The 24,318-nt window shown below is 36.0% G+C and overlaps 1 protein-coding gene and 2 pseudogenes across 1 annotated transcript; 1 reads left to right on the top strand and 2 right to left on the bottom strand.

Moving 5' to 3' along the window:
* Positions 1–217: 217 nt before the first annotated feature.
* LOC147394597 (uncharacterized) lies at positions 218–4,464 on the bottom strand. The gene is made up of 4 exons (XM_086453317.1): positions 3,136–4,464; positions 2,910–2,997; positions 1,633–1,935; positions 218–1,542 (listed from the first exon to the last, which is right to left on the bottom strand). Exons 1-4 carry the CDS (start codon positions 4,462–4,464, stop codon positions 218–220), a joined length of 3,045 nt encoding a protein of 1,014 aa, XP_086309443.1.
* Positions 4,465–9,339: 4,875 nt separating this feature from the next.
* Positions 9,340–10,213, top strand: LOC147394596 (putative cellulose synthase A catalytic subunit 8 [UDP-forming]; annotated as a pseudogene).
* Positions 10,214–14,692: 4,479 nt separating this feature from the next.
* Positions 14,693–17,391, bottom strand: LOC147394595 (tryptophan N-monooxygenase CYP79A68 pseudogene; annotated as a pseudogene).
* Between the last annotated feature and the right edge of the window lie 6,927 nt (positions 17,392–24,318).

The following is a 24,318-nucleotide window of genomic DNA, read 5'->3' as shown; positions in this document are numbered from 1 at the left end:
CACCCCCCCTCAAGAGGAACATGGATGTTAATGATGTTCATCTTGCGAAGATTATGATGAAAAGGTGGAGATCCGAGGGGCTTTGTAAATATGTCTGCTAGCTGTAATCTCGATGGAATATGGAAGAGTTTAATAACATGCTGCTGCAATTTTTCTCTAATAAGATGGCAATCAATCTGGATATGCTTTGTTCGTTCATGCTGAACTGGATTTGTGGCTATGGACATTGCTGATTTACTGTCAGTATATAGCAATACTGACTGTGAATGATTGATATCCAGGTCTTGTAAGGCATACAAAAGCCACTGAATTTCACATGTTGTAGTTGCAAGGGATCGGTACTCTGCCTTTGCAGATGATCGACTGATTGTAACTTGTTCTTTGATTTCCATGAAATCAATGAGTTGCCAAGAAAAATTGCAAAACCAATGACACTCCTTCGAGTATCTACACAGCCTGCCCAATCACTATCTGAAAAACCCTTTAAGTGAAAATCTGATGAGGATGGAAAGAAGAGACCTTGCCCTGGTGTGGCCTTTAGATATCTCAATACTCGAATGGCTACTTGATGGTGACTAACAGCAGGTTTTACTAAAAACTGGCTGAGCACTTGTACAGAATAGGCTAAGTCAGGCCTAGTGAGAGTTAAGTAAAGTAATCTGCCAATAAGTCTACGATAACTTGATGGATCGTCATATAAATTGGTATCATTTGCTGATAACTTGAGGGTAGATTCCATAGGGAAGGCAGCAGGTTTGGATCCAGTTAAACCAGTGTCTTCAAGTATGTCAAGTATATACTTTCTTTGGCATAATGAGATACCATTTTTGGACCTTGCAACTTCCAAGCCAAGAAAGTATTTCAGCTGTCCTAAGTCTTTAATAGTGAACTTTTCATCTAAAAAAGTCTTCAACCTTTCAATTTCCAGAATGCTATCACTTGCCAATAGCACATCATCCACATAGACTAATAAGGCCATAAAAGAACGTTCAGATTTCTTAATGAACAGAGAACAGTCAGAATTACCCTGAATAAAGCCATAGGAAATAAGGGCAGTGGATAGCTTGGCAAACCATTGCCTAGAAGCCTGCTTTAAGCCATAGAGGCTCTTTAAAAGCCGACAAACTTTCTGTTCTCCTTGGACAGTCAATCCAGGAGGCAATTTCATGTATACCTCTTCATGTAAATCTCCATGCAGAAATGCATTATTTACATCTAGTTGATGGAGATGCCACTGTTTGACTGCAGCTACAGCAAGTATTAATCGAATGGATGTAATCTTGGCCACATGAGAGAAAGTATCAAAGAAGTCTAGGCCTTCTTGCTGAGTATACCCTTTTGCCACCAATCTAGCTTTATGTATTTCTATAGTTCCATCAGCTTTATATTTCACTTTGAATACCCATTTACAACCAATAGTTTTTTTATTATGAGGAAGAGTAACAAGCTCCCAAGTTTTATTCAACTCCAAAGCATTAATTTCATTTTTCATGGCAGCTTGCCATTCAGGTAGTCTAGAAGCTTGTTTGTATGTTTTGGGCTCTGGAGAGTTTGTGATAGAGGTTAAAAAAGCTTTATAGGATGTAGACAGTCTACTAGTAGAAAGAAAAAGGTGAAGAGAATAGATATTACCTTTAGTTGGAGAGCAGTCCGTTGAAGTAGATGCGTGAGTTGCACTTTGAGATGAAGAGACATTACCACAAGAATAGTCCTGCAGATATGAAGGTGTTTGTTTAATTCTGGTTGATTTTCTGAGCTGTAGGACTTCTGGGTCAGGTGAAGTAGATGTTGGATTCATATTGGACAGAGAGGGAAATGGAGGTGAGTCTGATTCAATATGTGCATGAGGTTCAGAGAAAGGAGTAGAATTATTATGTGGTGAGTCAGATTCCACATTTTGATATGAATTGAAGAATGAGTTGGTAGAAGGTGAATCTGAAAAAGTTTGGGAAATAGGAAACAAAAAAGAATGAGTTTCAGGATTTTTGGGTAACACTTGAAAAGGAAAAATTGTTTCATGGAATATGACATTCCAAGAAACAAGTATCTGATTGGTGTTTAGATCCATGAGTTTATAACCCTTAATATCAGAAGGATATCCTAGGAATATGCATTTTGTGGCTCTTGAATCAAATTTCTGCTGTGACTAGTTAAAGTTGAGGCAAAGCAAAGGCAGCCAAAAACTTTTAAATGAGAAAGGTTAGGTGTTTTGTTAAAAAGCTTTTCAAAAGAGGTTCTATTTTGAAGTAGAGGAGTAGGAATTCTATTGATTCTGTGTGCTGCAGTAAGCACACAGTCACTCCAAAAAATTAATGGTAAATTGGCTTGAAACATTAAGGCTCTAGCAGTGCTTAGTAGATGTTGATGTTTTCTCTCCACAACACCATTTTGTTGTGGAGTTTCTACACAACTTCTCTGATGCAAAATACCATATTTATGATAAAATTTTGTGAGTAAGAATTCTAGTCCATTATCAGACCTTATAGCTTTGACAGAAGAAGAAAATTGGTTTGCTATCATTTTACAAAAAGTTTTGATTAAAGATGGCACTTCTGATTTAGCTTTAATCATGTATACCCAAGTACACCTTGTGAAGTCATCGACTATAGTTAAAAAATATTTAAAACCAGAATAAGAAGTAGTGCCAAAAGGACCCCATATATCACAATGGATCAAATCGAAACTTTTATTAGAATTACTTTGTGATACAGAAAAAGGAAGCCTTCTTTGCTTTGCTAAAGGACATATGTCACAAACATTTGTACAATCAAGAGTGATAGTAGAATCAATCTGTTTGAGGGAAGGTAATTTTGAACTAGATACATGTCCTAATCTACAATGCCATATATCTAATTGTTTGTGAGTAGAGGATAAAGCAAAAGGTATAGAATTAAACTGAAATGAATTACAGGTTTTAGCTTTTGATGAAGCTTGAGTCAGATGGTAAAGTCCTTCTTTCTCAAGAGCAATCCCAATCATCTTCTCCATTGACTGGTCCTGTAAAAGGCAATGGGAAGCAGTAAAGATAAGAGAAATATTATATTGTTTAGTGAGTTTGGAAACAGATAATAGATTGAATGAAAAATGAGGAACACACAAGACATTATGTAAAAATAAGGAATCTGAGAGACATACAGTACCAATGTGTGTAGCTGGAACTGTAGTACCATTAGGAAGATTTATGGATGCATTAATTGGTTTAGGTGTAGAATGGTATAAAAGTGGTGAACAGATCATATGGTCTGTGGCACCCATGTCAAGAATCCAATATAAATTGGAATTTGGCTTAGAAGCAACAGAATTACTAGAAAATAGAGTTGGTTTAAGTGAAGGTTGCACATTACCAGAAAAGTGAGAGGTGGTGACAAGGTTAATAGCTGGATGGACATTATTCTGATTGGAAGAATTGGGCGGTGCTGAATTTGCAAGTGCCATTAGTTTATTAAATTCCTCTGGAGTGAAACAAAACTTTTGTTGCTCATTACTATTTTGATTGTAGACCTCTGGAGTTGTAATAGCAGCATGAGCAGAAGCCACATTTCTTTTTCCCTTTGGTCCATTCCAACCAGGGGGATAACCATGGAGTTGAAAACATTTGTCCACTATGTGACCATTGTACCCACAATGAGTACAGTGTAAGGCAGATTTCTTTGGTTTGTCCTTGAAAGATTTTGGCTGGTAATTCTGCTGATTGAATTGCTTTGCCATCAAAGCATGAGTCTCATTATATGTAGCAGAATTTGTAAGCTGCCTCTGACTTTCTTCTTGAAGCAATAAAGAGAAAACCTTGGACATGCTTGGTAAGGGAACCATTAGCAGCAACTGGTTTCTCATAGAGGCATAAGAATCATTTAGCCCCACCAAGAATTTGAGTACATAATCAGATTGCTGTATGATTTGTAAAAAGTTGAAAAGTTCACAAGTACATGTTGCCATCTTGCCACATGTGCATGCTGGAAATGGCCTATAGCTAATGTACTCGTCCCAAAGGACCTTAAAGGTACTGAAATATTCAGTAATAGAAAAAGCACCTTGACTGATGCAACTCAAAGATTTCTCAAGATGAAAAACCCTTGGTCCATCACTCCGGAGATATCTTGCTTTAAGCTCACTCCAAAGATCAACAGCAGATACCACAAACAACAAGCTATTTCGTATGTCTTTTGAAATAGAATTCATCAACCAAGAAAGAACCAGATTATTTGCTCTTAACCATGCGTTGTGTTTAACAAGTTGATCAGTAGAGGGAGAAACAATTGAACCATCTATAAATTGTACCTTGTTCTTGACTGTCAATGCAATAACTATCGAACGACTCCATGCAACATAGTTCTCGCCATTGAAGATTTCTGATACTAACAAAGCACTAGGATTGTCGCTTGGATGTAGGTAATAAGGACTCGATGAGTCATCTGAAGGATTGACATGAGAGGGATTGACAAGAAGAGAATCGCCAGAACTCATTTTCAAGAATTTGTTCAAGAAAATGCAAGAAACCTGAAGATAATCGATGCAAGAATTCTAGAGCAGAATTTCGCAAGGCAGAAGTTAAAAAAAAATCAATCGATTTAGATTGCGGAAGCTTTAGGTTTTCAATCTGATACCATGTTGAGAATCAGAGGAATCTGAACTTGGTGAAGAAAAAGTATTGAAAAACAGAGAAAGCAAAGAGAACTTGGTAAACTACTAAATTGTAATTGATGAATTTTCATTAGACTTGAGTCCTATTTATAATACATCAATAGTACAACAACAGAATAACTGAAATAACTAACTCTTCTAACTAACTAACAAACTCTTCTAACTGAAATAACTAACTCTTCTAACAAACTCTTCTCCTCTAACTAAAATAACTAACTCTTCTCTTCTAACTTTCTTTCTACTTTAAGTCTTTCTTCTTTCCTTTTTAATTCCATGCTTTCAATATGAGATGTAACACTCCAACAAGTCTCTCCCTCAATCAACCTCTCGATCTCATCTCTTTCGCTCAGTGGCTCCCTCGATCGACCTTTTGGGCTAGGTACTCTCTCTATTCCCTCTTTTCTTTATATAGATTGCATTAGGGATTTGGATTGAAGATTTAGGTTTTTAAATGTGATTAAACACAGTTTTATTACTTTGATTAACTCACAATTGAAGGTTTACATTGGATTCAATCTTAGATCTCTTGACCTTATTTTGATGTTTTTGATTTTCTTTTAGTTGCTAGATATGGTAAATTGAGCTTCTTTAGGGTTATTATTATAGTAGAGGGTACATTAGTCCAAAATACAGCAAGGCTAGCTTAATTCCTAGAATCGATTGCAACTGAATCATGATTGTTGCTGTATCTTGTGTGTCTTTTTTTTTTTTTTTTTTAAATATGGAGTCCAACATCTATAAGGGCATACACATTCTTGCTGATATCTGCCCACTACGTTTGTGCTTCATGAAATTTGACATGTTTTCTCCTCTGTTCTATTTTGCTGAATATCAGAATTTTGTGTTGCTTAATGAAAGAAGGGGTGGGGGGCTTGTCGTAAATTTATGATGTTTGAATGTGCCACCTCAGTGAGGTGGTAATGTCTCTGTGGTGCAATACCACAGACCCAAGATCAAAACCCCTTTTTGGCGGGTATATTGAATTCTATAATGGGTGTCTGGGCTTGTTGTCATTTTTTTGATTCTATCTTTGACATGGACTTGCGTATCTATGTCTAAGTCACATAATTATAAGACATTTTACTTCAATATTGTGGATTTATAGACATTGAGAGGATGCATTGAGAGGATGTTTAGCTGGTGAGTAGTTTAAAATTATTACGTAACAGAAATCGTGTAACTGTTTGGTAGCATTCCGTGATTTCTGTTATAACGATAACATAATGTTTTGGTTTATATGAGATAGGTGTTCAGTTTTTGATGGCTTGGTTCATAAATGTATTATGTGCTTTGCTGTACAGTCATGTTTTATTTGTTAGAAAGACATATTCTTTATTTTGAAAGTATTTTTGTTTAACATTATGGAATTTGTTACAACTACATTCCTGAGCTTTGTATTTAACTCATAAGTCAATGATACCTGACCTAAGAGGCTCTGTTTGTTTCCTTCCAGATTTCCATGTGAGCTTAACTTTGGAAGGACCAGAAGAGAGAGAGCTTTGGTTTAGATTATAAAAAATAAATGACGGAAATTAACTTTTGCATCCATGAAACTGTAGTATGGAAAATTTTAGGTTGGTGGACAAGCAAGGGAAACCTACTTTTCATATGGAACTATTTGTTGTCTTATATTTCTGCCAATCAGTTTAAATTATGTAACAAATACAGGTTACAAGTAGTGCAATTTTGTCTTGCAAACCATGTAGTATTCACTTTGCATCTTTGCTAAGCACTCAACGACAAAGAGTTGATCATGGTCTCCTAGGAGTCTGATGCATTCCAAATTTCAACCTTGAATTCTCAATCATGAGTCTAAGTAACACAAAATGGAATTTTCTCTTTCTTCCCTTAATTTGTTTTGTTATTTGTTTCTTGTTTTTACCCCTTTGCTTTGCAGTTGAGAGGTTTTGAATTTGCAAAAGCAGTGACTTTAGTGCTCGAACCATTTACTTTGGAAAATGACCTTCTCACTCCGACATTCAAGGCAAGTGTTTCATTTCAAGTTTTGCTGCAAACTTAATTTCTAACTTGATGATCATACCACCCAAAAATAAAAATAAAAACTCCATATTACAATCAATATAAACCAATTCGAGATGGGTCAATCTCCTAAATCCAAATGATTCCAATATTTCTCATTGATTTTGAAATCATATTACAATCAATTTTTATAGACTAATTCTAATCCAAATTCATCCCACAACTCCATATTTAAGCAACTAGTTATGCTACTATGGAACGTAACTTATATCATATTATTGTGTACACCTAGCTTCTAATGTTCATGTGTTTAACTGCTATCAACAGCCACAAAACAAAAAAAAACTGTAATTGAAATTAGAATTGAAGTGCCTCACTATGCTTTGCACCTTTACTAATACCAGATCAAGAGACCTCAAGCAAAAGCTTACTTCTCTGAAGCAATATCAAACATGTATGTAGAGCTGGCCAAGTCCGATCCAACGACACATAACATTTTGTGAGCTAGAATTTATAACGAAATTGAGGAGAATAAAAGATCATGATCTCCAAAACAAGGAGACTCGTTGTTTTTCCCTTGGTAATAAAGTTACAAAAGCTGATCATGGTGAAATTTTTTGTACCCGCTTTGATTGTTGTTGAATTATGAAACCAATATTTAAACATGTCTTCCTTTCCACCAAACTGCATATTTACATGACGTTGGGGTTTTGAGAGCCCTTGTGCTGATTAAATCTTCATTTCATTCTTTTTAATGCATTGTAGGAGGCCTTAATGTGGAAGGAGAGGCAGACAACTGAGATTTTGGTTTAGGTGTGCAACTTGGTGCCATAATATATTTCAGTTTTTGTAATAATTCTGATATTCAAATTGTTAGAAAAATTTGATTTGAAGAATAAATCAAAACAAGAACACAAGAATCTCACACGACACAAGATATACGTGGTTCGGTCAAAGCATCTATCTACGTCCACGGGCGAAAACGGCGATTTCACTATATTAACCAAAGAAGAACTAGGTTACACTTTCTCTCTATCTCTCGTATATTTCTCATACCCCTTAGGGTTTTAACTCTTACTCTTTATATACTTAGGGTTACGAAGAGGTTAAATTCATGACAACTCTCCATATACAAGAATAGAAGACATAACCCAACACAAATATTAATAATGTTTGGTGCCAAAATGGTCTACGTATATGCCAGCTAAACTTGGATGTGTTCTCTGTGACAACCTTGAGGTCACAGTCAAGGTATTAAAAAAGCAAATTTGCATGAATATGATGCCACTTGCCTAATTCTTCCTTTTGAGTAAATAACTTTTGTATATTGAATGTTAACTTGATTTAGTTCTTCCTTCACGTGTTAGTGGATGTTACATTGGAAAAGCTCGCTTATTGTGTCATTGTAATAACTACAGGGGGTGGTGAACTCCCCCATGGCCTAATAATGACATCTGAGCACCCTCCCATCTGGGCTGGTCCATACCCCAGTTTATTTTCCAATGTAGCTTAGGGTTCCCATAATGTTCATTCTATACCTTGAGTGCAAAATTCATGTTCTTTATTTCTCGGATACATTGGGTCTTGGTCAAAATTCATGTTAGCCTTAATAACATTGTTGATGAGGTTTCTTTTATGTCCTCTCTTGATCCTAACGATACATTGGAAAATATAACTCTATTGATGACATTATTGGTGCACCTTTCTCAAGTTTTAACAGAATAGGTGGGCAGTTGTGTATCTTTATCATCTTTTTCCATTAAAATGAGTGTTTTGGTGTTGCGAAGGTTCTTGGATCCTGTGAGCTTTTTGAAGAAAGGCAAGTTGGAAATGAGCGTTTTAACATATTCAATGGATGTCTGTCGGTTAAGACCGCAGCTATTGTTCTTCGTGGTGGAGCTGATCAAGTGTGTCAATAATGCACAATGTGAATCATGCCGTGTTAGTCAATCATTCACTTCATTTTTGCATGTGTTTCAGTTCATTGAGGAAGCTGAGTGGAGCCTCCATGATGCCATTATGATAGTTAGAAGGACTGTAAAGAACTCCACTGTTGTTGCCGGTGGTGGTGCTGTAGATGTAGGCACCACATGGCAGATGGAGATAGGTCGATACTTGATACAGCATGCATGCACAATAGCGGGGAAGTTTCAGCTTTTTATAAATTCTTATGCGAAAGCACTTGAGGTAGGATTCATGATGCTTCCAGTTATCTTCACTTTCCCAATTTTATTTCATGAATGTTTTCTTCATATATTTCTGTTTTTTTGGCCATCTGAGCTTTCATTTGTATCAATTTCCAAAATTTGGATGCTCCACTTGACCTTCCCTCTGTATCCTTCATTTCTTCTTCTTAATGAATTTTTTCATCTACTAGGGTAAAAAAAAAAACTGAACATTGAAAAGGGGCATTACTGCGCTGTGACGAGATGGGGGGTTCAATTTGATGCATTTATGCTTGCTTGCCTATAAACATCTTTTTTTTTTCGTCCTAATCCAGTACCAACAGTGGCATATTTTTTTAGGAACTTCTTCAAACTGAGGTGGCCTTGCTACTTCCGGAATAAACATGATTAGGGCTGTACTGAAAAGTAATCTTTCCAAGAATTGATAATTGTTATTTTTGGAGCCTTTAGAGAACCTTACGCCCCTTTTGATTACTCTTCCCCCTCCTAAACAAATTTCTCTTCTTGCATTTCTAATAATCCATGGTGGACTATGCAGATAGGATGGATCTATGGGTCTGTCACAGAAGATATTCTTACAGGATTCAAGATGCATGCTCGTGGTTGGAGATCAATTTACTGCATGCCCCATCCTCCAGCCTTCAAAGGATCAGCTCTTATTAATCTTTCAGATCGTCTTAACCAAGTGCTTTGGTGGGCTCTGGGTTCCGTCGAGATTCTTCTTAGTTGGCATTGCACCATCTGGTATGGTTATGGTGGCAGGCTGAAATTGCTGGAGAGATTCACATGCATCAACACCACCATTCACCCAATAACTGCCATTCCTCTTCTTGCATATTGTACATTGCCTGCTGTCTGACTGCTTACGGGAAAATTCATTATCCACAGGTAACGACAACTACCCTCACCCTGGAAACTTAGGGGGCCACTTGGGCCAACACTAACATATATCTTGTGGTCTTCTTGTTGTGCGCCCCCCCCCCCCCCCCCCCCCCCCCCCCCCCAACAGAAAAAAAAAACCTATTTTGAATTTAATCCTACTTAAATTTCATCAACTGTTGGCTTGATTTATTGTTTTTTCTATCTTAAATAACAGATTAGCAACATTGCTAGTATTTGGTTTATAACCCTCTTTTTCAATCTTTGCGACTGGTATATTGGAAATGAGATGGAGCGGTGTCGGGATTGATGAGTGATGGAGGAACGAACAGTTTTGGGTTATAGGAGGTGTTTCAGCTCATCTCTTTGCAGTCTTCCAAGGTCTGCCTAAAGTTCTAGCCGGGATCGACACCAATTTCACTGTCACCTCCAAGGCAAATGATGAGGATGGAGATTTTGCTGAGCTCTACATGTTTAAATGGACCACCCTACTCATCCTACCAACTGCTCTCCTCATAATAAACTAGGGTGGGTGCCCAGGTAGGGGAGGGGGCGATGGTGTGAAAGGGGTGAGCAGTAGTGGTAGATGCCATTGTTCAAGGAGGAGGTTAGATTTCATTACTTTTATTTTTTAGTTTGTTATGTCCAATTGGTTTTTTTAATCACTCACTAACAATGTTCTGTTTTATAGGAAATTGAGGGTGAAGAGAACCATCAAAGTGCCTACAATTAGTGACAAGATTTCAGATATCCCGTCTGATGAGTATTTATGGAGAAAGTATGGGCAGAAGCCAATCAAGGGATTGGCTTCTACTACACCCTAGGTATATCTACCCTTATTTTGACATTCATTACCATGTTAAAAACAAAATCTAGATTTGATCTATGTGCTTGATTTGTTATGGTTTTAAATATTAGCTATGGATTAAAGTTTGATGGATGGATTTTTTCAGTCTTTCCCTTTAAGGAATTATTATCTTCTATGAATTATCAAGTTATTTGTTCATTTGCTATTATTGATATCTCTTATTGGAAGAACATTAGAAATGTTTCTTGAGGTTGAAAAACTCCAACCCAATTGATGGCTTGAAAATTTCAGCCTAACATTTTCTTGTTATATAATATTTCTTAAGGAGAAAATTTCAAGTATATACATCTCGTGATCAAAGAGACCATCATCAACTACCCAAGGAGTTAATGAGAAGAGAAAAAGTTATCCAAAAAGCTACAAGTATTAATGCTTAGGCATAACTAAGCTACAAGCATTGAGGTTTCTGTATTAAGAATATGTTAGTTTATGGCTCTTGCCTATTGGACATGTTCTTTTACTTGTTGGCTTGTTGTTGCTGTTCTTTTAATGATATATGCTTAAATTTTTTGAATCAAAGGCTCCTAAGTGGAAGATTTTGATTACGATGATGAGTGATCGATAGTATTCATAAAACATATGATACCGTGCTTGCTAGAAAGGACTTTGCGTATGATGGAAAAAAAAACTTACTTACTGTTGGTCATCTCCCGCAAAACAAGCTTGAGTTCTCTATTATGCTTGAAGATATCTCATTGAATAGGTACACATGTGTGGTTCATAGTTTGGATTTTACTCAAGGTTTCGTGATATTAAACTTTCTAGATGATTTTATACATAGGAATGCTGGCAATGGTAGTCCTAGTGGCAGTGGATCTCTAAATGAGGGACAATTGCGGTTTGTTTGTAGTATAATATGATATTTTGTAAATTATGACTCATTGTAACTTTTTTTGTGTATAAATAAATGTGAGAGAATCTCGATGTTTTCTATTTGAGTCTATTTTGATTGTGGGTATAAGGTGTGTAGAAAAAAAATTAAAAAATAATTTTTTTAAAAAAAGTTTAGATATCAGTTTATGATCACTTTAGATATCGGTTTGCAACCATTGTCTAAAGTCTCAGACTAAGGACATCAATCTTATAGACATTGGATTTTAAATCGATGTTTAAGGTATTTCTTTTTGTTATATGAATGCAGATTTGGAACTGTTTTTAGCTGTTTCAAAACTTGAAATCTAGAATGACTTCCAGTCGTTTAAATTCATTAACGACGCCTGGATTAGAGACGGTTCGTAAACTGTTTCTTATTGACTTAGGAACTGTTATAAATTGTTCCTAATTGTCATATTTGTTGTAGTGTATAGTCATGCAATCAAAGAATGCCAAGAGCATTCACAATCACACAAAATAGTCATATTACTCACCAATCATAGTTTTCCCTATTTTTATCTTCTTTTGAAAGAGAAATTGCAATAGCTCGATTTATATCTTCATACTCAACCAATACATCTTGTATTCAAGTTCCTCCACAAAATAAAGTTAGAAAAGCACTAATATAAACGAAGCAACTTAACATTTAAAAATCACAAACCCATCATCTAACCAAGGTTATGATATGTTCATGGGAGATAAAGAATATAATCTAAAATAGGAACCTATCCTTATCAGACTAGATAGCATCTCGTATTCATCAATTAACTCTAAAGCTCTAAACTACGTATTGCTTTCTAGTTAAATGTGAGGGAATAGAATACCTTGACCAAGTAAGTCGAGCATGAGTGATAAAAGAGAATCCCAACAAGATGCAATAACTGAATTACCGTAAAATTAGAAAGTTCATCCAAAACTATCATTTCCAAGCTTCCCATCATATTGCCCTTCTGGAATTTATGATTGGAACCTGTACACACCCCATTTTTGCATCTGCCTAATTTGACAATTCGTCGTCTAGTTGCCGTGAATTCTTAATGATGATCGCAAAGAACTCGAAAGCTTGTGAGTGTTGTCCCTAATTCCTTTCATTTCTAGTATTTCCATATCCCTTACTTGTTACGACTTGACATAGAAATTTACGCATATTTAGGATTACTACACATTACACCCGATTTAACAGCACGTATGCTTAGGTTCGCTATACAGTTTAAAAATTAGAGACCTCGCTACGCTAGGAAAATATGACCTCGAGACTTAGAAATAATCACGTAGGGATGGAAAGAAATCTCATGCTAAAATTTATAAAAATCTGCAAAAATTAACAAAATGATGAAAATACCCCTCATGAGCTTCGGACCTCCGAAAAGTCTTAAAAGTACCTCCATTGCACTCAGAATGGGACTTCGAGTCTAACGAGACTCAAATCGACGAAAACAGAGAAAATTATGAGAAACCAATAAAAATGATCGAAATGCCCCTCAATGTCCAATTCTAACTTAGAGACCTTGATCCTTACGAAACATGATAAAAAATCAAAATCAAAATCAAATTGAAAATCTAATCTAATAAAAATCAAATTTAAATTTCAAATTCAAGTTCAAAGTCAAATTAAAAATAAAAAATCAATTAAAATGCAAAATCAAATAATATGGATTAATTGAACCAAAACGACCAATCAAATTAAATTTGAAACTCAATAGACCAATCAAATGAAAGTTAAGCAAGGACCATCGTACTATGAGTAGCGTGGAATAATCACTCTCATTCTTTAAAGAAGAAAAAAAAATAAATAAAGAAAGAAGAAACGTGTATTAGAACAAAAGTGGAAAGAAAAAAAATGGAAACATTCTGGTGATTACAAAGCCTCATTTTTCTAGTGTAGCGTGGTCCCTAGACATTAGTCTAACATCGAGGTTTTGTATGCGATACACCTAAGTGTGCATAATTTCTATGTCGATTGTGTTGAAAAAGGAAAAAAATTATGAGGAATTCTGAAAAAAAGAATTGAGAGGGAATTGAAAAGAATTTGTATAAGGCGTATGTGACCGCCATTTAAATGTTTTGATAAAAATAAATAATTTTAAAATCAGTTATATAATTATTCTCTTATTTTATTTTTATTTAAAAAGAACATAATTTTTTTCAAAATACTTGGCAATTTTTTGTAAAACACTGAATTTAATATCTATATTTGTATCATCCTTATCCCATCTTTGATACCGGATGTATAGAATTCCACTCAACTTGGAACTCGGATGAGTTGATTCAATTGGAGTTTGAGGTGATTCGACCCCAAAATTCGATGGAATCAAGTCAATCGCCAAGTCAAGTTGGTAAACCATCGAGTCAACTCATCTTTTTCTTTGTGATATATATTAGCTCTTACATATATTACTAATTAAGATTGGATTATAAAGGGATCTTTCCATTATTGAAATTATACAAAATTTTATATTTTTAGACAGTTAAATTATATTGTTCTCACCCAAAAAAAAAAAAAAAACCTTATAAATAAGAGGCTAGAACAAGGGGTAAAGGGCAGGACAGAAAGTTAAATAAGGCAATTACTTCACTTTTATCATTCCTTCTTTTTCTTTAATAGTTTGTTTCTTGGTCTTTCTCCTTTCCAAACTTGGGAGAAAGACCAAGAAAATAGATAAGATATCAATTCCTAACGTAGATGTCTTGATATGTAGAAGGCAAAATATTCGCCCAATTTTTTTTAAAATTAATTTATCACAATTTATTTATTTATTTATTATTATTATTATTTTTTTTTTTTTTGCACAATCTTTCATAGTATGAATCAGCTTAGAATTTTAAGAAAAAAAAAAAAAAAAGATTATTCGTAATGGTCAAATGGAGTACAGAGAATTTTCCATAAACCCTGATGGGCAAAATTATGTATATTATTTTATTTAAAAGTTCTCTTAATTTATTAAGTTTATGGATATTATTCGTGTAGAAAATTGACTTTTAAATTGATTAATTTAACTTACTTACAAGAACCCTGAAAGGGTTTAAAATTGATAACAAACTAAGCCAATCCTAATAAAAACTGAAATCTAAACAATCTGATCTAACCTAACCCTAGTTTGATCTTTATCATCATCTAGAAGATTTAGTGCATCAACATAACATGCACCTTATTACAATGATCCTAATTATAAACATGATATGGTGTATCATGATACATCTTATTACAATGGAACATATTAAATACTATAATAATTCTCAATTTAAAAGGCAAACGACCACATTTCTACTTGGATGTTCGGTACAACTGTGGTGACAAGCAAGGCTTAGCATATGCATGCAGTAGCTTGGCCAAAGATAGGTCATGAGTTGACTCAGTGAGATCGATGCACGATCCATCTACAGGTGGCACACTCCAATCAAACCCTTGAAGAAGCCTAGCAAGTAGCATAATAGTCATTAGGGACCCTAGTCGAGTCCCCATGCAACCACGTCGACCCGTACTAAATGAGATAAACCGCAATTCTGACTCAGTGAGTTCAACTTGAGTAGATCCATCATTCAAGTGCCGATCTGGTTTGAACTTGAGTGGTTAATCCCAGACTTTAGGGTTTCTTCCTAGCCTGATTCGACTCAGTAGCACGTGACTACCCCTTGGTATGTGATAGCCAGCAACCGTCGTATCTTCCATGGACACATGTGGAAGGTTAAATGGTGCAATAGGGTGGAGCCGAAATGCTTCTCTTGCACATGCCTTGACATAATTGAGTTGGGAAAAATCTGATTCTTGGACAAGTCTCTCCTTTCCAACCACCTGATCGATTTCATCAACAGCTTTTCGCAGAATTTCTGGTTGATTGATCATCTCTGCTAATGCCCATTCTATTGCATTTGATGGATTGTCTATCGCTGCATAAATCAATTCCTGCCAAACAAAATGATCCCTCTTTATACGTACTACAAGGAAGCATGTGATAATGGAAACGCGTTACAAAAATTATAATTTAATTAAAAAATTTAAAACTGACTAATGATTATAGGATCGTGGTATTAACCAGCTAACTACTCCAAAAGACCGATCTTATGGAAAAGGGGGAGAGCTATAGATATAAGAGGATCACGGGGCTTAACTGGGTTTGACACACCCAAGAGTGGAGGAAAATATATACTCAACACTACTCACCAATAAGGGTGGAAAGAATCGAACCCTCGATCTATATGAACTTAGTGCTCTGATACCATGTTAACCAACCAACTACTCCAAAAGACTGATTTTATAAAGAAAGGGAGAACTATGAATATAAGAGAATCATAGGGCTTAATTGGGGTATGACACACCCAAGAGTGGAGGAAAATATACACTCAATTCGTGGGATTGTAGTTTTATTCTTTTTAACAAAAAGTAGGACAGTTATAATAGTAAATCTAAATGAAAAAGTAGAGACATTTTCGGTCATCCAAAATTTTGTATTCAACAAATTAACACCTTCTGTCAATATGGTGGTAAAATGAGTGTTGTAGGGGGTCTTTTCATAATTTACAATATTAACTAGGGTGATTATTTTGACAACATAATAAAAAGATATTTCTATAATTTTAGATGACTAGAAACTGAAATGGTTACGGGGTCATGTGATTGTAATGTTATTCGTTTTCATCATAATAACATTACTATTCGAATGTAAAAAAATGAGGACATTTTTGTCTTCCAAATTTTGTTGTCGATAAATTAAACATCTATTAGGCCCCACAAGTGGGAGTACTAAGTTATAAAAATCTTACCGCAGACTGTGCTTTGATCTCTTCCATCGATAGCAGTGGTTTTCCACTAGAATCCTTAACATAAATGAGGACATCAAGGATATCCTCGGGCTCTTTCTTGAGACAAAACTCATCTTTTCCACCTCTCCACTGTTGTATACGTTCATCAATGATTAGATCGTTATACTTGTTCATGATCCCTATTGCCTTCTTCATGATCTTCTCATGACCATCTATATCAAACCGTCTCAAGCAAGGCATATAATCAGATACACAAAAGGCATTAAAGAGAGATAGAATGGTGAAAACTGCATCAATGTACTCTTCTTCTTCGACACCAGGTCCTCCATCGCTCCTTCCCTTTCCCAAGTACCTCTTATTGAACATCATCTTTCTTATCACGTTCCCACTATATTGCCATGCAAGACTCCTCATGTCCACAATTGCACCACCACCACTATCACCCATAGTTTTGTTGCATTGGTTATAAATATATCGAATAAGGTTGTCGGCTTCCTCTAATCTCTTTTGTTGAAGCCACTGGATTCTAGATGGACTGAGCACCTCGGATGCCAACACTCTTCTCATCTTCTTCCATTGATCTCCCCATGGTACAATAGCAGTTGACCTAAAGCCATAAGTCGCGTACTCAGTAGCCATTGTGATAGGCCTTGATGCAAATATGGCATCTTGTTTCTTCAAGAATTCTCTAGCAATCTCTGGACAAGTAACTGGGATTATGTGTACATTTCCGAGACGTATGCATGCAATATCAGTATTAAACTCCTTCATAAGCCCATGTATCCATCGGAACCTTGGCTTGTTTATAAACAATTCTGGTAGGTTACTTACGATTGGCCAAGGGATTGGACCAGGAGGAAGTGGGAGTAGTTGATGTTTCCCATTGTTTGCAAATCGAAATACAATGCGAAATGCGAATGCAAATGCTATGAGGTGCATCACAACTATGGGATGGGGGATGATACGCAGAAGAATGCCGGCGCTAATCAACACTGCGAAGAAAAAAATAACAAACATCAATTTATAAGAGAAGAGCAAGGTCAAGAATATATCGTGTCATCAATTTTTAAAAGGGTTTCGAAAACATGCAGGAGCCACCTATTTCTTCCAAATTTCTAAAGTTATTTGAAAGGGTAATTTAGGTATTTTAAAAAAATACTTCAAAAGATCTTTCTTAGACTAATATTCTATTAAGTATGTCCTAATTGGTCCATATTTTTTTATTAGGGGGAATTTTTTGTATATATTTTAAAAAAGAAAAATGATGGAGTGACGGTAAAATTGATTTCGTTTTTAGACATTAGTTACGTGGATGTGTGTATGGAACTGTCGATGCTTTTAATCGAGATACAAGTGAAAAGCATCTATAATTCTGTGCGCAGCTCAACGTCAACAACGCGTGAAATTACAATGTCACTCCAGCAAGACTTCTAAAGAAGAGACCTCGACAATCATTTTTCCAAAGCATTATTATTTCTGTTATATATGCTATTGACATAGCTTGTTCATGGCAATATTTAATCAAAAAGTCGTCAATGTAAATATATTTCTACTTTTAGAGTAATCATACCTGGTGCCATTGATCGAGAAGAGAAGAAAGAAAGAAGCAGTGATTGTCTCATTTGATCTCAATGATCCAAGCCTCTTTCAATAAATATAAATAATTCTCTCTCTCTTTTTCGCTATAAATAATGATCAAAGCTTTAAGTACTGATGGATGTTCTATAATACATAGGAGTTTGCATACCAAAGCCTTTATATAGAAGGAGAGCAGGGGACAGAGAATAGGATTTGCCTTACTGTCGGTTTTCCTTGCCGTACTAAGGGGTTGACTTTAGGTATTCAATGGCAAATTCTCTTGTAGTAAGCATTAAACACTCGAGGAAAGCATGAACACATGCAGATAAAGCTGCAAGCCTCTTCTGTTACCAACAATTAAACTCAAATTCTTCAGCCAATCTCATTAACTTAACTCGTGCTTTTATTGATCTTATACGCATCTCATAATGTATTAAATGAATAATGATTTTCAAACTAGAAAGTCTTCACTCAGCTGATGTGTTACAGATATGAAATGATAGATCTTTTTGTTGAAATAATAAACTTGATTTATTATAGTTTGTCTCTAGAGTTTCTAGAATTTTCTTGAAATTGCTAGAGTTTCTAGAATTATCTTGTAATTGCTAGAGTTTCTAGAATTTTCTTTTATTTACTAGAGTCACTAGAAATACTCTTGTATTTTCTAGAAACACTCATTTATTAATTGGTATATAGGAAGTATCTAGAATAATCTAAGTTATTTAATGGTGTATCTAGAATTGTCCATAGAGTCCTATAAATAGAGATGTTCTCCCACCATTTTGTATCAATCGAAAAAGATCAAGTTGAGTTCAATAATAAAAACCTCTTCCATCCAAAATTATTCTCTTCAATTTTCTCTTTAATTCTCAACAAAGTGGTATCAGAGCAGCCAGGTTCGTGAAGAAAAATGGCAAGTGGAGGAATGGTCCCCTTCCAAGTTCCAATGCTCACCAAGAGCAACTATGACAATTGGAGTATCAAGATGAAAGTGTTACTAGGAGTTCAAGATGTGTAGGAAGTTGTCGAGAAAGGCCATAAGGAGCAAGACGATGTTGCTCTTTCCCAAACCCAGCGGGAAGCCTTGAGGGATTCAAGAAAGAGAGACAAGAAAGCTCTCTATCTCATCTATCAAGCAGTAGATGAAGATGCATTCGAGAAGATCTCAAATGCAACTACTGCCAAAGAAACGTGGGAGAAGCTTCAAACTTGCAACAAAGGAGTCGAGCAAGTTAAAAAGATTCGTCTTCAAACTCTTAGAGGTGAGTTTGAACTTTTATTCATGGAGGAATCTAAATTAATTTCTGATTATTTTGCTAGAGTATTGGCCATTGTAAATCAATTAAGAAGAAATGGTGATGATATTAGTGAAGTGAAAATTATGGAGAAAATTCTTCGTACTCTGAACCCAAATTTTGAATTCATTGCTACGAACATTGAAGAAAATAAAAATTTAGAAACCATGACCGTTGAGCAACTCATGGGTTCTTTACAAGCCTATGAGAAAAAGCAAAAGAGGAAAAAGAAGCAAAAGGAGACTATAGAGCAACTACTACAACTCAACTTGAAGGAAGAAAATTTTGGAAATAATAGAAATCAAAGAGGAAGAGGACGTGGCCAAGGACGTGGACGTGGACGAGGAAGAGAAGGAAGGGGCGGCTTCAACAACAACTTCAACAATTCCAACAACTCTAATAACTTCAACAACGGAGAAAGAAGTCGAAATCCACAAGTAACAAGAGGGCACGGAAGAAGCAACTCATGGTCAAGGAACCACAAATCTCACATCAAATGCTATTATTACAATAAGTTCGGTCACTATGCCTCCGAGTGTAGATTGCCAAGCAAGGTCGAAGAAAAGGCCAATTTCATCGAAGATAAAGGTAGAGAAGAAGGTACGTTGCTGCTAGCTTGCAAAGACAAAGATGAAGGCCAAGAAAATAGATGGTATCTTGACACCGGCGCTAGCAATCACATGTGTGGACAAAGAAAAATGTTCGTGGAGCTCAACGAAGCGGTAAGAGGGAATGTCTCCTTTGGAGATGAATCAAAAATACCCGTGGAAGGCAAAGGTAAAATTCTCATACGCTTAAAAATGGAGGCCATCAATTCATCTCAAATGTCTATTTTGTGTCCAACATGAAGAATAATATTTTGAGTTTGGGTCAATTGCTAGAGAAAGGGTATGATATTCACTTAAAAGAAAATAACCTTTTCTTAAGAGACAGTAAAAGTAATTTGATTGCCAAGGTGCCCATGTCAAAAAAATAGAATGTTCCTCTTGAACATTCAATACGATGTTCCAATGTGTCTAAAAGCTTGCTATAATGACTCATCATGGCTATGGCATTTACGCTTTGGACACCTCAATTTTGGCGGGCTCAAACTTTTGGAAAAGAAGGAGATGGTGAGAGGTTTACCATGCATCAACCAACCCGATTAGCTTTGCGAAGGATGTTTGCTTGGGAAGCAATCCCGGAGAAGCTTTCCAAAGGAGTCATCATCAAGAGCTACAAAGCCGCTCGAGCTCGTACACACTGATGTTTGTGGACCAATTAAACCAAACTCTTTTGGTAAGAGCAAATACTTTCTCCTTTTCATTGATGATTTTTCAAGGAAAACGTGGGCTTATTTCCTAAAGGAGAAATCGGAGGTGTTCGAGAATTTCAAGAAGTTCAAAGCCCTTGTTGAGAAAGAAAGCGGTCTTGCTATTAAGGCTATGAGATCTGACCGAGGAGGAGAATTCACATCAAACGAGTTCCAAAAGTACTGCGAAGATCATGGAATTCGTCGTCCCTTAACGGTGCCGAGATCCCCCCAACAAAATGGAGTGGCAGAGAGGAAGAATCGAACCATACTCAACATGGCTCGCAGCATGCTCAAGAGCAAAAGAATGCCCAAGGAGTTTTGGGCCGAAGCGGTGGCTTGTGCAGTCTACTTGGCAAATCGCTCTCCAACAAGAAGTGTGTATGAGAAGACACCACAAGAAGCATGGAGTGGAAGAAAGCCCGGAATTTCTCACCTCAAAGTCTTTGGAAGTGTTGCTTATGTTCATGTGCCTAATGAAAAAAGAACCAAGCTCGACGACAAAAGTGAGAAGTACGTATTCATTGGCTATGACTCAAGATCCAAAGGCTACAAGTTGTACAACCCAAATTCCGGCAAAATTCTTATTAGTCGTGATATAGAGGTCAATGAAGAAGATTCTTGGGATTGGAACACACAAGAAGACGAGTATGATTTTCTTCCTTACTTTGAAGAAGAAGAAGAAGAAGAAATGGAGCAACCAAGGATCGAAGAGGCAAGACAAGAACTTCGAGAGCCTACTACTCCACCGATCTCACCAATCGGAAACCTACATGAAGATTCGTCATCAAGTGAAAGTTCTAATGAGAAGACGCCACGCTTAAGAAGCTTACAAGAAGTTTATGAGGTAACCGAAAATAAAAATGATATCACTCTTTTGTGTCTCTTTGGTGATTGTGAACCTCTGAGCTACCAAGAAGCGGTAGAAAACAAGAAATGGAGAGACGCTATGGATGAAGAAATCAATTCAATCACAAAGAACAACATATGGGAGCTAGCTACACTTCCACAAAGACACAAAGCGATCGGAGTAAAATGGGTGTACAAGACGAAGAAGAATGCTAAAGGAAACGTGGAGAGATACAAAACAAGATTGGTGGCTAAAGGCTATAGTCAAAGAGAAGGCATTGACTATGATGAGGTATTTGCTCCTGTTGCTCGTCTTGAAACTGTTAGATTAATAATTTCTTTGGCAGCCCAAAATAGATGGAAGATCTACCAAATGGATGTAAAGTCCGCCTTCTTAAATGGTTTCCTTGAAGAAGAAGTCTACATCGAGCAACCATTGGGCTATGAAGTAAAAGGACATGAAGATAAAGTTTTGAGGTTGAAGAAAGCTTTATATGGCCTAAAGCAAGCGCCGAGAGCTTGGAATACTCGAATTGACAAGTACTTTCAAGATAAGAATTTCACCAAGTGTCCATATGAGCATGCACTCTATATCAAAGTTAAAAATAGAGATATTTTGATTGTATGCTTGTATGTGGATGACTTGATCTTCACATGTAGTAACCCAAGTATGTTTGAGAAGTTCAAGAAAGAAATGGCGAAAGAGTTCGAGATGACAGACCTTGGACTCATGTCTTACTACCTCGGTATTGAAGTAAAGCAAAAAGACAAAGGCATCTTCATTACTCAAGAAGGCTATGCTAAAGAAGTGCTTAAGAAGTTCAAGATGAATGACTCTAATCCAGTTGGCACGCCGATGGAATGTGGAATCAAGTTGTCAAAGCATGATGAAGGAGAAAAGGTGGACCCAACTCTCTATAAAAGCCTTATTAGAAGTTTGCGCTACCTAACTTGTACTAGGCCGGATATTCTCTAAGCCGTTGGAATCGTAAGTCGCTATTTGGAAGCTCCAACAACAACCCATTTCAAGACTGCAAAAAGAATACTTCGGTACATTAAAGGTACAACCAACTATGGCTTGTTTTATTCATCTTCTAACAATTATGAGATAGTTGGATATAGTGATAGCGATTGGGGTGGAGACTTGGATGATAGAAATAGCACCACCGGATTTGTGTTCTTTATGGGAAACACTGCTTTCACTTGGATGTCAAAGAAGCAACCAATCGTCACACTATCAACTTGTGAAGCCGAATATGTTGCTGCAACATCATGTGTTTGTCATGCTATCTGGCTAAGAAACTTGTTGAAAGAATTGAATTTACCACAAGAAAAGCCTGTCGAGATTCGTGTTGACAACAAGTCAGCACTCGCACTAGCAAAGAATCCTGTCTTTCATGAAAGAAGTAAGCATATCGACACTCGTTATCATTATATACGAGAATGCATTGGAAGAAAGGAAGTAAGGTTGGAATTCGTGAAATCTCAAGATCAAGTAGCAGACATATTTACCAAGCCACTCAAAAGAGAAGCTTTTACCAAGTTACAAGGTATTCTTGGAGTCACAAATCAAGTTTAAGGGGGGGGGGTGTTGAAATAATAAACTTGATTTATTATAGTTTGTCTCTAAAGTTTCTAGAATTTTCTTGAAATTGCTAGAGTTTCTAGAATTATCTTGTAATTGCTAGAGTTTCTAGAATTTTCTTTTATTTACTAGAGTCACTAGAAATACTCTTGTATTTTCTAGAAACACTCATTTATTAATTGGTATATAGGAAGTATCTAGAATAATCTAAGTTATTTAATGGTGTATCTAGAATTGTCCATAGAGTCCTATAAATAGAGATGTTCTCCCACCATTTTGTATCAATCGAAAAAGATCAAGTTGAGTTCAATAATAAAAACCTCTTCCATCCAAAATTATTCTCTCCAATTTTCTCTTTAATTCTCAACACTTTTTTCTCGGGATACACATGCAAATCTTCATAAAAGATGTAAAATTGTGTATCCCAAGAAAACAGATCTATGGTTCCGTGTTCGTAACATGTCAGCGAAGTATTGACTGAGTGAAGACTTTCTAGTTAGAATATTAACACTCATATCAAATACAATTGTTGGGATTTATTTTCAAGATTCATGCTATATTTTTGGGACATTTTTTTTTAATCTTGATCCTTAGATTTCACATGTACACGGTCAAGATTGTGAGTGAACATTTGAGTTCCGTTTCCATCCACTACGTGAAAAATGGGATAAATTTGATTCTAAGGTTCGTTGATTATAGTCAAATTTGAAGAAACTTAACATCGAATTTATCTATTGTTCACGTAGTGGCCTAGTCAGGATTGAGGGAAAATTATTTGTTACAAGACCACTTGGATGCTGTCCATTTTTTCCATCATTTTTTTTTACATCTCCATCGAAAGTTATCTGATCTTCTAAAATGGATGGCATCTAGATGTTGTAACAAATTGTTGTTCCCTGGTCATGACCCATATATAGAAACACGTATATTGGATCAGATTTTAAATATAAAAAAATTCAAAAACATTCTTTTAAGACTATGAAAATGGAGGAGACCACTAAACCATCAACCGTTGAAAAAATTATACTCGCTCCCTATTTTTCACTTCTTATCTCCTCTGTCCATTAAAAGGATCTATAATTTTGTGAAGCTGACTCGGCTTGGATTGTTTATGCATAGCTCGGCTTGAGCTGATAAAGGAACAACTTTATCATGAAAATGACTCTATTCCACGTGAAACATTAATTACTTCTACGAGTTGTCCTTTAAACCACGTGTTTAGTATGAAACGTGGTTCTCAATTTTTAAAATTTCTTACAATTGCCGACAATATTTATTTTTGTTATTCCAGTAAAGTAGAATAAGGAAAAAAAATTGTCAAACTGAGTCGAGAGAAGGAAATGCGTTATTTGGAAGATTACGGAAGGACGTTTTGGCGGGAAAAAGAAAAAAGAAAGACGCGTGGAACGTTTGGATTTGGCTGGATGACTGAAACTTAAACGAATTTATGTGATCTTGGAGATACGTTTGGTTTAATCTCTAGGAAGTAGTTCTTAATCTGTCATAGAGTGTCATGGAAGTTGTTTTGGACC

The sequence above is a fragment of the Akebia trifoliata genome, chromosome 9, assembly GCF_017979445.1.
Source record: "Akebia trifoliata isolate Shusen 1 chromosome 9, ASM1797944v1, whole genome shotgun sequence".
NCBI classification, from domain to species: domain Eukaryota; kingdom Viridiplantae; phylum Streptophyta; class Magnoliopsida; order Ranunculales; family Lardizabalaceae; genus Akebia; species Akebia trifoliata.
The sequence above is the reverse complement of the archived record's forward strand: the minus strand, read 5'-3'. Positions and strand labels throughout refer to the sequence as shown.

Coding starts and splice junctions, on each gene's coding strand:
- LOC147394597 (XM_086453317.1), bottom strand. CDS start 4,464: ATGAGTTCTGGCGATTCTCTTCTTGTCAATCCCTCTCATGTCAATCCT. Junction 2,998..3,135: donor CAGCTACACACATTGGTACT/GTATGTCTCTCA, acceptor TGCCTTTTACAG/GACCAGTCAATGGAGAAGAT. Junction 1,936..2,909: donor TTCATCAAAAGCTAAAACCT/GTAATTCATTTC, acceptor AAACTTTTTCAG/ATTCACCTTCTACCAACTCA.